The sequence below is a fragment of the Syngnathus acus genome, chromosome 14 (assembly GCF_901709675.1).
Source record: "Syngnathus acus chromosome 14, fSynAcu1.2, whole genome shotgun sequence".
Lineage (NCBI taxonomy): Eukaryota > Metazoa > Chordata > Actinopteri > Syngnathiformes > Syngnathidae > Syngnathus > Syngnathus acus.
Genome location: NC_051099.1, coordinates 516,765 through 533,626, shown reverse-complemented (window position 1 = coordinate 533,626; position 16,862 = coordinate 516,765). Strand labels below are relative to the sequence as shown.

Sequence of the window (16,862 nt, the reverse complement as noted above, 5' to 3'; positions counted from 1 at the left end):
CCCCCGTTGCCCTGCGAGGCCCCCAGCTGGCACAAGAACACGCCTCATGCCGTCCTTTTCGTCTTCACCTTCCTCCTCTCGCTCGCATCCTCATTTATTTTCTTGATCTTCGCCTTCCTCGGGGCTCACGAGAACATTAAACGACCCGCCAAGGCGTCGTTGAATTGTGGGGAATGGCTGATGCTAACACACACATTGTGGACAGGTCATGTGACACGCCACACACCAACGTCCCTAAACGGCCACAAATGCTCGGGCTAATGGACACGGCGAATGTGTCTGAGTGCGTGTTTACGTAATCCAAAGTCTGTTTAAGTGTGTGTCCAGAAGTCTCAAAATAAACTTTGCATGTCTATTTTAAGCCACTCTTGACGGACACATTTGATGATGTCATCATCAGGTGTGAAACGCTCATGAAAGATGCACGCGACCCACAAATAATTGATGTTATTGTGGGACCATTCATGCATGTGAAGTATTTTAATGGCCGCTTGCTCCATTAGTCAAGGTGTTTGCGTTGTCATGGTAACGAAGCTTTGAATCGCACCGAGCCAACTTCCTGTTAGAGAGAGCTCATTGGCTAATACTCACGTGATGTTGAGGTCATGTGACTCTTTCCTGTCAATCATTTCGCCCAACTTGGTGATGATGATTGGGGGGGGGGGGGGTGTCAGGAAGTGTAGGACGTATAAAAGTGGTCAGAAATCAAAAAGCTCACTTAGGTGCAGCCAGCAACTATTTTGCACTGGCCCGCCACCAGCGGGGGGCGGACTCGCTGAGCGAGCCCAACGCCGTTAATGGTCTCCCGCATGAATAAAACAGCGAGGCGGCCGGCTTCCAGCCGCGTGCCATCGCCATTTCCTGTCGAGTCAACATAATTGGTCGCAAACTTCGGGTCAACTTCCTCGTCCCGGCTGCACGCGTTATGCCCATGAATAAGTAACGATGTATTGTGCCGCCTGCTTGACAGCCGCGCTGAGCCGTGCGGCGTGTGCAAGCGCAGACAGGAAGTGGACCGGTTAATTAGATGGCGCCATCCTGAGATGTACTTTCCGCTTGTGCGGGCCGCTAGCTCCGCCCCCCTCGTGGTAGACGAGACTGACTCTCAGGCGCCAAGCGGCTGCGTCCACGACTTTACGATGCAGACGGATCTCAAACTTGGATCATTGAAGTCCTAACGACATTTTTGGAGACAGTCCACACAGTGAGACGGCATATCATGTGGAAAAGAGCTAAGACATTGGCTGATTTGATTTGAAGAACTGCTAACAATCAAGAGCGGACAATATGAATCAAGTTTCTGCTCATAAGATTCATGGCAACAATTGAGATGAGGTAAAAAGTTGGATGTGTGTGTGTGTGTGTGAGCTAAATTGGAGGAGGACCCAAGGGGTGGAGCTAAGTTGTGGGGAAAGCCCACCCTGCATTCTCTCTCTCTCTCTCTCTCTCTCTCACACACACACAAAGTGAGTGAGTGTGTGTGTGTGGGACAGCTGCAGCGCTCGCTCCGGAGGCTGTGCACAAGCCAGGAGAAAGCCGAGGTGAGACGAGACGAGAACCATGAGGACTCCACTTGCTTTGGCGCTCGGCTTGGCGCTCGCTACCGCCGCCGCTTTTCCCGCCAGCGTCAGCATAGGTGAGCTCACCTCACCTCACCTCACACACGTTGCGGTTTACGCCATCGCACGGACTCACCCATCACATAAACGACTGCGTAGCTCATCAACTTCCTACACGGCTCACACTTAATCGTGTCCCTCACATCTACAAGATTTAGAGCACGCATATGTGTTTGCGTGCAACGTTCTAAAGTGTGTTGAAGTTTGCGCACATGAAGTCATCACACATTTATTTGAACTTCAGTTTCATTTTTGCGTGCATACGTCTGTTTAAGTGTGTACAAATGTGTGGACTTGAGTGTGTGTGTGTGTGCACAAATATGTGCATTTTAGTGGTGTGCATGAGAACGTTGTTGTGGAGCGTGAAGCGAGTGGCGCACGTTCTCAATGAATGATGTCCTTGACGCCAGAGAGTGATTGACAGCTGTTAAGAGACGTCCAATCAAATGACAAGATGCTAGCCAGGCCCCGCCCCCGGTTTGTTCATGTTTTCTGGTGTTTTGCGGCGCCCCCCCCCCCCCCGCAGGAGGACTTTTCCCGGCCGGGTCGCACGAGCAGGAGGTGTTTCGTTTTGCCATGGCGCAGCGCGGCGCCGACGTTCCCAAGCTGCTGCCCCAGATCGACGCCGTCGACATCGGCAGCAGCTTTGCCATGACCTACGCTTGTGAGCGCCACGCCCGACCGCCGTCGGTCCTCGTCATGGCCAGCCTCATCTCAAGGATTGTCGTAATCATCATCATCATCAGCTTCATGTCCATGATTGCTCTCATCTTCATCACTTTCATCACCCTGGTCATCCTCCTGGTATGGGGGAGGGGCTGGCTCCCAAACGGTGGCGCCCATCAAAGGTTGTGGCGGTGCATTAAAAAGTGCCCGAGGGTGTGTTTTTGTCCTCTCAGCCAACAATGCGCTGACCTCTTTTGGCCGAGATTTGGACAAAAGACGGCAGCGCAACATCCCGCACGCTCTCCCGACATTTGCCGTTCTCCACTTCCTTCGACTTCTTCCTTGACTTCTGGCGGCGCTCGCCCATTTGGTCCTACTTGCCGTCCGGTCTCCGCTTCCTGTTGTCTTTTTCCATTTCCTGTCCTTTGCTAACAGCTAGCACGATAGCCCAGGTGTCGTCTTTGTGTTTGCACGAGCGCGTGGCTGGCGGGCTCAAGCTTACTGCCGGCTAGCCACGCCCGTAAAATCTTCGCTTTGCCGCCGCCGACACAAACTGTGCGCGTGGCGTCAGTCTGTTCGCAGTTGGCCAAAGGCGTGCACGCGCTGATGGGCGTGTACGACCAGAGGACGGTCAACACGGTGTCCTCCTTCTGCGCCTCGCTCCACGTCAGCTTCGTCACGCCGTCATCGCCCACGTTGGCCGACGGCCCCTTCGTGCTGCGGCTGCGGCCGAGTCTGCGCGAGGCGCTCATGTCGCTGCTGGACCACTTTGGCTGGCGTCGCTTCGTCTACATGTACGGCGCCCACGAAGGTGAGAGATAGGTACGTCACGTGACGGGCGCTTGCAGCCAGACGCTCATCTGATGGTGCGTTCAGGCGTGTTGGTCCTGAAGAAGGTGTTGGAGCGGGCGGCCGAGCGAGGCTGGCAGGTGACGTCGGTCAACTTGGACTCGCTAAACGAGTCGGGCTTCATCCAGCTGCTGGCCGACCTGGACTTCAAGAAGGAGTACCAAGTGGTTCTGGACTGCGAGTCGGAGCGCCTGGACGCCATCCTGGGCCTGGTGGGTCCCGTCCTCCTCGCCTCGCCACTTCCTCTTCCCGTCCAGTCCCGTCCGCTTCCTCGTCCTGACGGAGCGTTTGTTTTCGTTGTGACAGATTTCGGCACAGAGAAGAAACCTGAAGAACTATCAGTACATCCTCCTCAACCCGGTTGGTCTTGAGTGCACAATTCTTGATCCGGTTCATCTGGATTCCAAAACATTCCGTGTTATTAGATTCAATTTTGTAGTCTTCAGAGTTTGTGTTTGGAGATCAGACAAAGTACACTGTCCATTTGTATCTTGTGTGCGCGCCAGGGCTTTGTGGAGCTGAACCTGACTGAGTTCCACGCGCTGTCCCCCAACGTAACGGGTTTCCAGCTGGTCAACTGGTCCCACGGGTCGGCGCTGAAGGTCCAGAGGGACTGGATTAACTTTGACCCCAAGGAGGGCAAAACCACGCGGCGCGCTCTGCGGGTACGAAGCCGCTTCCCGTGGCGCTCGCCGCGCACCTGACGGCGACCCCTTTGCTCTGATTGCTCAGTACGCAGGCGCGCTAACCTACGACGGCGTCGGCGTGGTGGCGGCGGCCTTTCAGAGCCTCCGACGCCAGCGCATTGACGTGGCTCGCCGCGGGAATGCCGGAGAGTGTTTGGGGAACCCCCCCGCGCCCTGGGGGCAAGGCATCGACATACAGAGGGCGCTGCAGCAGGTCACTCACACGTGACACGTACACGCTCGCATGCATGTACACGAGCGCTAACACAGACGACACCATCACAAATGTGAACACGCCCAAGGTGACTAAAGTGTGCGTGCGTGTGTGTAGGTGCGTCTGGATGGTTTGACAGGTCGCATTCAATTTGACGAGAGAGGACGTCGGAGCAACTTTACACTCACAGTCATGGAACTGAGCCGAACTGGACCCAGGAAGGTGTGTGTGTGTGTGTGTATGTGCGTGCGTAAAGTTGCATCTGTACGCCCACTGCGATATTCAGGTAGGTATGTGGAGCGAGCAGAGAGGCTACATAAACACGGCCCGGTACAAGCCTACCCCGGAGGAGTTCTACGGGCTGCAGAACCGCACCTACGTGGTCACCACCATCCTGGTGAGCCCAACCAGTACAGCCTCAGCGTCTACTGCACTTGTTTGGGCTAGCCCAATCCTTGGTAGTGTATCCCAGCTTTAGGCGGCTTCATCCTCAGGTCAGGTGACAAAGGGGGCGGGGTCTTATGCTTCCAGGAAGCGCCTTACATGATGCGAAAGAAGAACCACGAGCAGCTGGTGGGAAACGACAAGTACGAAGGTTACTGCGCCGAGCTGGCGGCCGAGATCGCCAAGCACGTGGGCTTCGCCTACCGGCTGGAGCTAGTGGGCGACGGCAAGTACGGCGCCCGAGACTCCGTCAGCAAAATGTGGAACGGCATGGTGGGGGAGCTGGTCTACGGGGTGAGGGCGCCACTCAAATCGGAGCTGTTCGTCGTATCGGAAACGTCATTCCTGCGTTGACTTGCAGAAGGCGGACGTGGCGGTGGCGCCGCTGACCATCACGCTGGTGCGCGAGCAGGTGATCGACTTCACCAAACCTTTCATGTCGCTCGGCATCTCCATCATGATCAAGAAGCCCACCAAGTCCAAGCCCGGCGTCTTCTCCTTCTTGGACCCGCTGGCCTACGAGATCTGGATGTGCATCGTCTTCGCCTACATCGGCGTCAGCGTGGTGCTCTTCCTGGTGAGGCCCCGCCCACGTACGCCAAAAAGGCTTTGATGCCAGTGCTTGTCAACGTGGCAGGTGAGCCGCTTCAGTCCGTATGAGTGGAAGGAGGAGGAGGAGGAGGAAGTTGAGGAGGAAACTCCGCCCACCTCTTCCAGACACGCCCCAGGTACGACACCATGGGCATTACTGGCATCGCCATCGTGATTTTCACCATTTTTTGTCATCGTAAACGGCCAACGCAATCATGGTCATCGTCTTCATCCTTGCCATCATCTTCACATTCATCGCGGCTGTCGCCGTCATCGTCATTCCAGCCAGCGTGCGTGCGTGCGTGCGCTGGGCGCGTTTAGTTTTGCGTGTTCCCGCCAGGACCAAACAGGCGGCAGTCCCCGAAAGACCAAGAGAAAGAGAGTCCGGAACACACCAACCACTTTGGCATCTTCAACTCGCTCTGGTTCTCCTTGGGAGCCTTCATGCAGCAAGGATGCGACATCTCGCCCAGGTCTGTTCCCGCGCTACTCTGCCGCCGCCGCGAGGTCGCTCCATCACGCCGTGACCCCGCCGCAGGTCGTTGTCGGGTCGCATCGTGGGCGGCGTGTGGTGGTTCTTCACGCTGATCATCATCTCCTCGTACACGGCCAACCTGGCCGCCTTCCTGACGGTCGAGCGCATGGTGTCGCCCATCGAGAGCGCCGAAGACCTCGCCAAGCAGAGCGAGATCGCCTACGGCACTCTGGACGGCGGATCCACCAAGGAATTCTTCAGGGTCAGAGGATTCTTATATTGTTGTCATCCTTTTTTTTTTCTCAGCAAAGAGCGGTCTCATTTGAAGCACTTCCGTCTTCTGTTTGTTGGTCGCTCCTCACCCATAGAGGTCCAAGATCGGCGTCTTTGAAAAGATGTGGTCGTACATGCGCGGCGCCGACCCGTCCGTCTTCGTCAAGAACACGGACGAGGGCGTGAGCCGCGTGCGCAAGTCCAAGGGCAAGTACGCCTACTTGCTGGAGTCGTCCATGAACGAGTACATCGAGCAGCGCGCGCCTTGCGACACCATCAAAGCGGGCGGCAACCTCGATTCTAAAGGCTACGGCGTGGCCACGCCCAAAGGATCAGCCCTCAGGTACTTCCTTAGCATGGCTAGTCTGTCCGGGTAACCTCGTTAGCATCTTTTCACTCCCTGGCATCGTTAGTTTGGTTGGCTTTCTTAGCTCGGCAAACATTTATTTGCTTCGTTAGACTTGATAAGCGACTTTGGCCTCGTTAGCTCATTTGCTTCATTACGCTTGTTAGCCTCATTAGCAACGTTAGCCTTGCTTGTGAACTTCAGAAGTCTAGTTAGTCAAAGTCAGCTTTATTGTCAATCCCTTCATATGTCAAGACACACAAAGAAACCGAAATTCCGTTTCCTCCATCCCACGGTGACGAGACATACAAGTAGGCGACACAAAACAAAAACAAGAAGGCACAAACCATAAACAATAAATAAAATAAAATGAGCGATGAATAAATAATAATAATAAATAAATAAATAATAGACCAATAGCAGGCCTTTTCGGTGTTCTGCTAAGCTATTACGACGACGTGCAATTCCAACTGGTTACTCTGCCAAACATGTTATTACGTTTCGTCTACATCTCCGCTTATCACGTGCCTCTTTTTACGAACGACATGCTACTACTTTGCGATAGTACGAGCTGTTGCGGCGCGTTCACGTGGTATGTGCTATTGCATTGACGTGTACGTTGCGGAACTACTGCGCGTGTTTTTATGTATATCACACCTTTGTGTGCATGTAGGTGTCTTTTTGTCTTATCTGTGCCTCTCCCTTCTGTCTGTGCGTCCATTTGTCCGTGAGCCCCGACCCCAAACTTTGTCCCTCTGCTCATCTGTGTGTCGGCCAAGCGCGGCTGCCGACGGCTGACGCCTTTTAACGCTTTGGTCAGTGATGCAACTTAGCTTAGCGACATGCTAGGAGCACACGTTTCCATGGCATGACATCAACCCCATGTTGCCTGGCAACCATCACTCACAGCATCCCAAAATAAGACTTGACAAGTAGCTTTTTGTGTTTGAGTTCTTCTTCTTCGGCCTCCTTCTTCTTGTTCAGCCAGCACGTAATTGTTCACCTCGCTCATTTATGCTTTTGTCCACATGACGCACGACTCAGCACTTTTACTACAATAACGGGGAGGACAATTTGGGATCTAGTTGCTTAGCAACGTCGCTCTGTGGGCGTGCGCACACGCACGTGCGTGTGCGCAACCCTTTAGTGTGTTGTATGGGTGTATTTTGGTGTGCTATGATTGAGTCCATGATTTTTGCGTGTATCTGTTAGGTGCGCATGCTTTGAGGATTCGTTTTGTGTGTGTATGTATTTTTTTTTAATTTGTGTGTGTGAATGAATATAGACGGTAGGTGTGTGTGTGTGTGTGTGTGTGTGTGTGTGTGTGTGTGTGTGTGTGTGTGTGTGTGTGTGTGTGTGTGTGTGTGTGTGTGTGTTTGCGTGTACGAGCACGAGTGCGCATTTGAGGACATTAGAAAAGGCACGCATATGCAAACCCCGCCTACTTGATAGGACTCCCTGTGTGATGGCGTGTTCTTGTTTGTGTTCAAACGACATCACGTCCGTCGTATGTCTGATTTGTGCGCGTATATTCTCAATTCGAAAGCGGCGACATGAACGAAGCAGCCGCACGTTTGCCGACGTTGCGGATGTGCGGGCGCGACGTAGCGAGTGGGCGTTTTGTGGCGTGTGTTAGCGCTAACATAAGATAACATGGCGGCGGCTGTTGATGTTATGTTATGTTACATGTTAGAATTCCGGTGAACCTGGCCGTGCTCAAGCTCAATGAGCAGGCCGTGTTAGACAAGTTGAAGAACAAGTGGTGGTACGACAAAGGTCAATGTGGACACAAGGACGCCGGCCGGAAGGTCAGTTAGAGGTCGCTTGGACATCCCCACCCCCACCCACCCACCCCCGCTAGCTCCCACAACAAAAACACCCACCCCAAGTCCTTCCCTTCTTGCTTGTTTGTTTGATTTTCTTCCAGATATTTTTCTGGCTGTTTTTTGGGGGTCCTTTGTTTCCATTTTTTTACAGTTGCTCTCGTTGTCCTTTAACATGAACTTTTGTGTTATTTTCATTATTATTATCACCATTTTTTTTCTCCCCCCCCAAGAGGAGCATGAACAAATCGGCATGAGTCCGGCAACCCACGGAGAGAAAAGCATCCTCAAGTCACATGACCCCCCCTCCCCACTCAGCTGCATGCAAATGAGGTCATGTGACATCACACACGCCGCTAACCCCTTTGCGACATTTGCGTTTTTTAAGAAACTCCAAGGAGACTTTTTGAGATTTAGTCATTACGTTTTCAAGAAACATATCTTCATACAAATGTTTGGTATATTTGTTGAAGTTGAGCTTTTTTTTTTCTTCTTTAAATTAAATTAGAATTGAAAGGAAGTTTCTTCGGAGGATTTGGCTTTTTTTTTTTAATTTTTTTTATAAAGCTTTGAAAATACTTTCCTATAAAGTTTCTTAAGAAATGTCAAATTTTTAAAGAATTTTTTTTATTAATTTGGGGTTTCATTTTAGTATGATTTTTTTTTAATGACATCATTTCCACCTGGAGATGTACACTTTTTTTTTGCAAGAAACCCCCCCCCCCCCCAACTATTTTAAAGACAGTGTTTCCAATTTGTTCCATGAATGACAGCTCAGTGGCCTGGTGGTAGAGTGTCCGCCCTGAGACTGGAAGGTTGTGGGTTCATACCCCGGCGGGGTCATACCAAAGACTATAAAAATGGGAGCCATTGCCTCCCTGCTTGGCACTCAGCATTAAGGGTTGGAATTGGGGGGGTTAGATCACCAAATGATTCCCGCTGCTGCTCACTGCTCCCCTCTCCCCCAGGGGATGGATTAAAATCACACGGGGATGGGTTAAATGCAGAGAACAAATTTCACCACACCCAGGTGTGTGTGTGTGTGACCATCATTGGGACTTTAATCTTTAATCTTGAACCGACGCACGCCTTCTTCCGTCGGACACGCCCCCTCCCCATTACGACACTACCCTTCCCATCAGCCGCTGCTGCGTTACTGCTGGTTGGAATGGAGTGGGAATTGCGGGGTCCAGTGTCATGATGGGAATTGTAGTTCTCTATAGTGCGCCTTTTGAAAGCGTGAACAAAAACCGAAGGCGCGAAGTTGCGCGGAAGCGGTTGCCGTTTTTTGACCCCGCCCTTCGGCTCTGACAGGACAAGACGAGTGCGCTGAGCCTGAGCAACGTGGCGGGCATCTTCTACATCCTGATCGGTGGCCTGGGCGTGGCCATGATGGTAGCCCTGCTGGACTTCTGCTACAAATCGCGGCTAGAGTCGCGCAGGATGAAGGTGAGAAAGCGAGAAATTGCCATTTGTTTGCACCAATTTGCTTGATGGCTGCCAGGGGAGCCAGCCAGCCAGCGGGAACAACGGCAATAACGCAGGCGCATTACTTGCACGCACGCACGCACACATACACAGGCCTCACATGATCCAAGAATAACGAGGCTAATAAAGTCATTTTCCCTGACACCACTAAAATGCTGAAATTGCGCACGACTATGATGCACACGCTGAAATAAACATTCTCACGATGCTATTTGCTATGCGAGCAAATGGTGACGTCCCCCTCCCTCCCTCCCTCCCTCCCTCACAGGAGCTGATCGACGCCGCCATGCTGAGCAGCAGCTTGGGCGGGGCCCTGAGCCTGGCGGGGGGCGGAGCCCTGGGCCTAGCAGGAGGCGGGGCCCTGAGCCTGGCAGGAGAGAACGGCGGCGCGGTGGCGCAGGAGTTGGCCCGGGCCAGCGCGCCCGGCTTGGCGTGCGCGAGCAAAGCCGCCGGACTGGGGCTGCCCTCCAACCTCACGTGAGGTGAGCGCCCTCTCGGACCGGCGAGCCTTTTAACGCTTGGCCAGCCGCCGAGATAAAGCGAGCGCCGCCAACGTATCAGCTGGCTTAAGGCCGGCAACACGAAACGTCTTCTACTGCTTCTTTTCGAGCCTGCCCTGTTGTGTGGAAGCTCATTTGCATTTTGACTTCTCTCACGTCTTTTGCTTGCTTGTTGAACACAAATAAAAAGTTCAAGAACAAAATGGAGTCGGGGTGCAATGAACAACAAGTTGTATGCTCTGAGCACCAAATTGTGAAATGCAATATGACATGACTGTTTAAATATGGCAACAAGCGTAACAATATTAAACGTGGGCCCACATTCACACACTACCGGTACTCCTACCTTGTCCAGCGCACGTCGGGCCGACCCGCTGCTTTTGGTGCGCAACCGTTAGGGATGGCGTACTCACAGTTCCGGTGGGAGATGCAGATGGCGTGCAGAACTCCGAAAGAGGGAGAAGAAGTCAAGTCAAGTCAAGTTGATTTATATAGCCCCAAATCACAAGCAGTCTCAAAGGGCTTCACATATACAAAACAAATTGACAAGTAAGTAAGAAGAACAAAACAGAAGTAAGAAAAGTGTAGCAAGAGAAAAAAAGCATCCATGACAATTGGCATGGCGCGAGGAATGAACACATACTCAGTCTTAGCCAGTAGCAGGAAAAAAGAAACAGTGCTGAGTCCATGTGCTAACTTAACTTTTTCTCAACTCACATGAACAGTGGCAGCCGCAGCTAACTCACATCAGGCTACTAGGGAGGCTAATCGCAATTAACAACCATGCTCATTTGAAACCAAATGGACAGTTGTAATTTTCTCAACATACCGGTCAAATGTAATTACCTGTTTGAGTCCAGACGTCCAGTGAGGACAGGTAGCTCCTGCCGATGTTATGAACACAAAGTTCAACAAGTGCGTGCGACAACCTCTTTCTCCTCGGCTTGACCAGGTAAGCACGTGACCACGCCCTCCAATGGCGGATGACCACTGACGCCATTGGTTCGGGTTATCTTCTTGCATGGCATCCGAAGGTTTGGAGATATGTCTGTTTCTTGTATCTTTTCAAATTATAGAGAGACATCAAATACAACACGTGTATGTATTTATTGTCCTTAGCGACTTTATTCGCGACATCACATACTTACGGGATAGTATGCGGCTGCCATCTTCCGGTGGTTTGAGAGCTCCCGCTATTGGCTAAATAAAGTCACATGACACGCAAGGCGACTCGAATGCTTTTTCCGATTGGCCAAATGGAGTCAACGTGAAAAACTCCACTTTGGTGAAAACAAAAATATCTCGTGTTCTCAGTACGCATACAAAATCGCTTTGTTTTTCACGGTTTGAACATTTTGTAATAAAACAAACAATAAACATCCACACACTAATGATATCCTTATATAACTTGAGATCCACCAGCACTGGCACAGACCTCGTGGCGCAACGGTAGCGCGTCTGACTCCAGATCAGAAGGTTGCGTGTTCAAATCACGTCGGGGTCAATGTGTTTTAATGACATTTACGATTTGTTTTGATGTCATCTGCAAAAACCGCGACAAATACAAGATAAACCTTCACCTTTAAGCACTTTACAAAACCCTCACAATAAAGATGCACACCACATGCACAAGATGTAGCAAAATAGCCTTTATTGTATATATACACATCAAAAGAGCTTAAAATATAAAATGGCATTTTAGAACGCTGATTGGCTCCCATAATGTCCGAGACAAGTTCCTAGTTGTCTGTTAAAACACAGTTGCAGTTAGAAAAACAAAATAAAATGTCTATTGAAGGAGAGTATCCGTTTCTCTTGGGCTGGGCTCCTCAGTTTCCCTTTTTCCTCCAAAACGTCGGAAGAAGGAAACGAAGCCAAAGGAGCCGACGGCGGGATTCCCGACACAGGCCGCCCCGGAGCCGGACGAATACGAGCGATGGGCGGCGGCCCTCTGGAACAAAGTCCCCATCCGGAAGGCGGCAGCGGCAGTGGGCAGGGTCGGTGGCTGGCGCGTGGAGTCCACGGACACCGAGCGCCCTCGTGGACCTGTTGCCGCGCTTCCCCAGAAGGCGTCGTCTGGCTCTTCGGCATCCGCCGTGACCCGCCGCCGAGGGTGTCGCCGCCGGGAGCAGGTCAGCGGGCTCAGGATGGTCCACGGGGAGCCCACGTCACCATTACTTGCGAAGAAAACATCTCTGGTTCTGGGACGAGGGGTGCGTGGCGTAGACGGATTTTCCTCGCCGCCCCCCTCGACTTTGGCATGTTTCTTCTCGGGACTCTTCAGTGCCATTTGGTGGTCCCCGGTGGGAGGCTCCGGCGGCGCGGGCGACCGGGAGTTCCTCTGGCACCTGCCGACGGAGAGCAAGCTGTGCAAGGCCGACTCCAGGCTGGATTCCAGGGCCGGCGGGGGTGCGGGCGCGCGTTTGGCGCTCACCCGGAAACTCTCCCGGCTCTTGCGACGCTGCTCGGCCGCCTCGCGCTCATGATTCTCCTTTGGTTGGGAAGGAAACATTTTCTGCTTTGAAAAACCCATCAGCGGCTCGTGCGTGCAGTAGAAAATAAACATTGCCACGAGAAAGAATTCCTTTCTGCAGACTCCTCTTGTCAAGTTACTAAAATGGTAGAGGCGGGATTTGATGGGTTTTTTCCGCCTCTACGTGGCAACATTTCAACATGTTCATTGGAGAGCCGAAAAAAGCCACTTTGAACTTTTTGGCCCACTGAGCCAAAGACAGCCCAAACGACACTCTCGGCGGCGAACCTGCACAGCGGTGAGAAAGCGTCGGCAGAAGTTGTGGAAGATGGCGCAGCATTCCTCCAGCTTGAAATTTTGTGGGTCCTCGCAGAAGAACTCAGCCACGGCGAAACTCAGCACGTCCAGCTCATGCAGCGACGAGTTGACGTGACAAAGCTCGTCGTCGCATTGCTGTAAAAACAAAACAAGAAAATAAACGTTTTTCTTTCTTTCATGCATTCTGACAAAATACTTTGAATAGAAACTTTTTTTCCCCCTCACTTGTTCAGTTAAAGTAAATGTCTCTTTTCCAATGTCATTCATAAATGTTTCTACACTGACATAAGATGACTTTTCTTTCAAACATACAATTGATCAAAGAGATATAAGTGATTTCAAAAATAAAGTACAATTTAGGGGGGGTACCGTGAAGAAGGGCCCCATCTGCTGGTGGAGTTGAATATGTCTGCTGGCATACAGTTTGACCTCCTTGAGCTTCTGCACTTCTCTCTCCAAGTCCGCCAGCACGTCCTCTTTGCACACTCTTCTCACAAGTACACAAACAATCTCTAGCAATGATGATAATAAGACATCGACAAGAAAATAACATGGAGATGACACGCACCTGGCTGCCATTCCGAGGTGCGTCAGCTGGCTGGGAAAGGTCAGCAGGTTGGAGTCAATGTCCTCTGCTTGCTGTTGGCAAAAAAAAAAAAAAAAAGGGGGAAATAATACTAACAGCGTCTTCTCCACAAATACTCCACAGGAGCCGTTTGACCTTGGCGACGTAGTGCAGGAGGTTGACGCCTGGCTTGTTGGCCTTGGTGTCGGCCAGCTTGAGCAGCGATGTCATCCTGAAGCCGATGGCCTCTGCGCCGAAGCCGCCCTGCGCGCCAAATCATTTTGCCCGGCGTCCAAGCACACGTAAGTTGGACGGCCGAAAGGACAGAAGCAGCAAATACTCACAGCGTTCATGTAATTGCCGGCTTTCAGCACAAAGCGGATGACGGCGTGAAGCTCGTCGCAGTCCAGCAGTTCTGTGCGGGAAAACACACTCGCCAACAGGGAGTAACTAGGCTAGCCAAGCCTAGCCTAAAGCTAGCATGCATACCGTCCGCTGCTTGGATCATGACGCCCAGCGACTTGTTCACCTCCTCCATAAGAGGTGAGAACTCCCGGCGCAGGACCATGGTCTTCAGTAGCTCCTCGTAGCTGCGACAGTTAGCCCAAGTACGCTAGCAATGTTAGCATGAATTCACTGTGTTGTGCCGCCCCCGTCTCGAGGCAGAGTGGCAATGTCAATATGTTCACTTCTGCGGTGTGAATGGTTTAAAAAAAAAAAAAAAAGCAAATTGTAACATCTTTATTCTGCTAAGATTACATCGGTACAGCATTTTTTTAATTTTTTTTCCGCCTACCAAAAACTTTTACTGCCGACTCAGATTTCTTTACCTTGAGTATCGGTGGCGGATATTGTTAGTGTTTGCATTTTTCCACTCACTGGGGCATTTTGACCAGCTCCACCATGAAGCGATCGGCCTCGGATAAGAGCGACAGGTTCCCGCTGTAGGACAGCAGCTGCTTCACCTGCGACCAGTTTCACGAGCGTGCGTGAGTGAGTGACGGCCGGCCGACGGAGTCGTCCCAACGAGCGAGGACGCGCTACCTCGCCTTCCTCGGGCAGCAGCCTGCACAGCTCCTTCAATTTGCCGCAGTCGCGCCACTCGCCCTGGACGATGTCCTCCAGTAAATCCGCCACTGGCCTGTAGGAGGAGCCACCATACACTCGCTTTGTATTGTTTAACAGATTTGTTGTGCGTGCGTGTATGATCATCACCAAGGGGGAAGTAAACAGAAAAGTCATGTTTTGCATGAGCGTGCGAATTTGGGAAGCGCGTGGACTTGGTCTTCCTTATTTGAAGGCTCAACCGCCCCCCGCCGAATTATCTTCATTACTGAATATTTTTACAAAGTCAAATTTAACAGCTTCTATTTGGTTTATTAATAAAGAAAGACAGGAAAACTCTTACCTCTTAAAATAGCGGAGGAAGATGCCGATATTCATGTTCCTTTTGGCATCCAGAATGCTCACCTGAAAACACAAACAATGTCATCACGTTAGAGGAACTTTGCTGCGGAACTTAACACTTCCCTTGCTGGAAAACTTCCCACCTGAGCCTGGGGCGTGGAAACGTCACCGTTGTCACGGCCACGCGGTCCCCGGAGGGAGGCCCTGGCCTGGGCCCGCCGGTCCACGCGGCCGAAGAGCTCGTCCATGCTGTGGGTGTCCAGCACCAGGTCTCTGGGGGGCAGAGTCCACACGTTGAGTTTGCCCACTACGCGCTGGCTGGGAATGGGGTCCCAGTTGAGCTTCTTCATGGAGCGCCGCTGCGACGAGGACGGCGGAAGGGGGAGAGGAGGAGGAGGCGGCGGCGGCGGACGAGGAGCAGGTTGCACAGAGACCTGCGCTGGCTCCATCACGCCCAAGAATGAGGAGGTCCCACTTTCTGCAAGCAAAAGCGCAGCACTGCCTGATCCACAGAATGCATTTGAGTTGATTCCAGCACCAGACGCTTTGGACAATTCCATATTTCACTTGCATCGATCGATTATAACATTTTGACGCAACCATTTTGATGATGGATTAATCGTTCAGAAACCTTTGTTGATCTCAAATTGTCCAAATCTTCGGAATTTCAACCTTGACAAAAATACATATTCTCCATTTTTTGGTTATCCTCCATGACAGCAGGCTGATTATCTTTTAGGGAGGGAACTAACAATTATTGGTATCATTTTCTGGTACATCGGTAAATGACGAATCTGATTAAAATGATGAATCGTTGCTCCTCTATTGCGTCCGGCGGCGTTGATGCTGCCGACTCCATTTCAATTCAAAGTGATTCGACCAAGTGCGGTTCGTATCCTTTTAAAAGGTATTTTTCGTAGCGTCACGACAACTGAAACACTACTCACATTAATATTTGACGAAAGTAGCGGTCCAATACGTCCAAACGGCACCGTAGCCTTCTTTGAGGGAAGTCAGCATGGTAAAAAGTTTGCCGCGAGGAAATACCGACGTCGGAATCGTCCCAAGCAATCGGGTCGCGGATTGATGGCGGCCAAATGCGTCTGCACCAATCAGATTCCCTTGACGTTACCACTTGAAAAAGCCACAAGGTGCGGAGGGACGCAAGGTGCAGAAGCATCTCCACCAATCAGATCCGGAGTTGGACTCCGGGCCCGCCTACCGCCCAGAGACTGCTAGGCTAGGCTAGGCTAGGCTAGGCTGCGGCGCCCTCCCGTGGGGATCAATGGTTCTGCACGATCTGGAGTTGATATTTTGACCCCAAAACCCGAAAGAAATTCAGTATGAGAGTGAAACACACTTTTAAGTGGAAATCAAAAGAGTGGCATTTTGACCGAGTGCAACACGCCACAAAGATGATGCAGATGGGAGTGCCTGCCTGTCGGGCGTCCCATCTGCAGAGGCTCCTCACATTGTGTACCTTTCTTGGCCCCAAATCCTCCTATGATTACAAGGCACCCCAGCGTACTCGCCGTTCCTTTTTCGAACCTATCATTTGTCACTTGCTGAAAAACCACACGTATTCACTATTACTGTGGTGCTATCTTATAGTTTCGTGATGTGGAGAAACTCTGGTCAAGTGACTTAAGGAGTTTGATTTGGACAAACCTAGTGATTTACTGCCGTCTTGAGGGATTGTTTTTCTTTTGGGCAAAGTTATTTACAAGAGCTTGGCACCAAAATGCCAAAAAATGGCGCTACAACAACATTCTTATGTGGACTAGAATAGAATAGAATAGAATGGAATTACTGTCATTGTAGAGCAGGCCACTAGCTATGTTGTACCGACATACTGCCAGCAAGGGGCAGCCGTCAGGGAGAGAATGCTGCCTTCGCTTACAGTTGGAAATAGCTCAATTTAAGCAACCTCGTTTGCGAATACAACATGTCATTGATAAAATATACACCATAAACCCCAAAATAAAACGTGTTACTTTGATGCGTTTGTTTCAGTTTGAAAAACATGTCAATCCTGAAAATGTTCAACAGCCTTCCAACGGTGGTCTTTGAAAAGAAAGTGTATTTTTCCCGAGTTAATGAAGGCAGCTATGACGGAACGAAAGCA

The 16,862-nt window shown here is 51.3% G+C and overlaps 2 protein-coding genes, 1 long non-coding RNA gene and 1 other non-coding gene across 7 annotated transcripts; 2 read left to right on the top strand and 2 right to left on the bottom strand.

Moving 5' to 3' along the window:
* Positions 1–1,216: 1,216 nt before the first annotated feature.
* LOC119133752 (glutamate receptor 1-like) lies at positions 1,217–10,181 on the top strand. 3 transcript variants are annotated; one of them, XM_037269887.1, is made up of 18 exons: positions 1,217–1,636; positions 2,146–2,283; positions 2,857–3,096; positions 3,162–3,346; positions 3,441–3,494; positions 3,641–3,799; positions 3,867–4,034; positions 4,152–4,256; positions 4,321–4,431; positions 4,566–4,772; positions 4,840–5,055; positions 5,116–5,206; positions 5,410–5,542; positions 5,608–5,806; positions 5,913–6,160; positions 7,857–7,971; positions 9,301–9,435; positions 9,743–10,181. In XM_037269887.1, the coding sequence occupies exons 1-18, from the start codon at positions 1,561–1,563 to the stop codon at positions 9,953–9,955; spliced, it is 2,793 nt and encodes a 930-aa protein (XP_037125782.1). In that variant the 5' UTR covers positions 1,217–1,560; the 3' UTR covers positions 9,956–10,181. The 3 variants fall into 3 exon arrangements, 2 of the variants coding, with proteins under 2 accessions (XP_037125782.1, XP_037125783.1); XR_005100184.1 differs by lacking the exon at positions 7,857–7,971 and having other exon boundaries at positions 9,743–9,872; XM_037269888.1 differs by lacking the exons at positions 5,913–6,160; positions 7,857–7,971.
* Positions 10,182–10,247: 66 nt separating this feature from the next.
* On the bottom strand, positions 10,248–11,175 carry LOC119133753. The gene is made up of 3 exons (XR_005100185.1): positions 11,123–11,175; positions 10,821–11,035; positions 10,248–10,420 (listed from the first exon to the last, which is right to left on the bottom strand). It is a non-coding gene; the product is annotated as an uncharacterized LOC119133753 (long non-coding RNA).
* Positions 11,176–11,406: 231 nt separating this feature from the next.
* Positions 11,407–11,478, top strand: trnaw-cca. Its single transcript has one exon. It is a non-coding gene; the product is annotated as a tRNA-Trp (tRNA).
* A 126-nt stretch (positions 11,479–11,604) lies between these two features.
* Positions 11,605–16,850, bottom strand: LOC119133523 (FH2 domain-containing protein 1-like). 2 transcript variants are annotated; one of them, XM_037269464.1, is made up of 12 exons: positions 15,685–16,850; positions 14,881–15,215; positions 14,739–14,800; positions 14,375–14,471; positions 14,210–14,295; positions 13,820–13,920; positions 13,675–13,745; positions 13,487–13,594; positions 13,334–13,404; positions 13,135–13,252; positions 12,736–12,900; positions 11,605–12,465 (listed from the first exon to the last, which is right to left on the bottom strand). In XM_037269464.1, exons 2-12 carry the CDS (start codon positions 15,184–15,186, stop codon positions 11,764–11,766), a joined length of 1,887 nt encoding a protein of 628 aa, XP_037125359.1. In that variant the 5' UTR covers positions 15,187–15,215; positions 15,685–16,850; the 3' UTR covers positions 11,605–11,763. The 2 variants fall into 2 exon arrangements, with proteins under 2 accessions (XP_037125359.1, XP_037125358.1); XM_037269463.1 differs by having other exon boundaries at positions 14,881–16,850.
* Between the last annotated feature and the right edge of the window lie 12 nt (positions 16,851–16,862).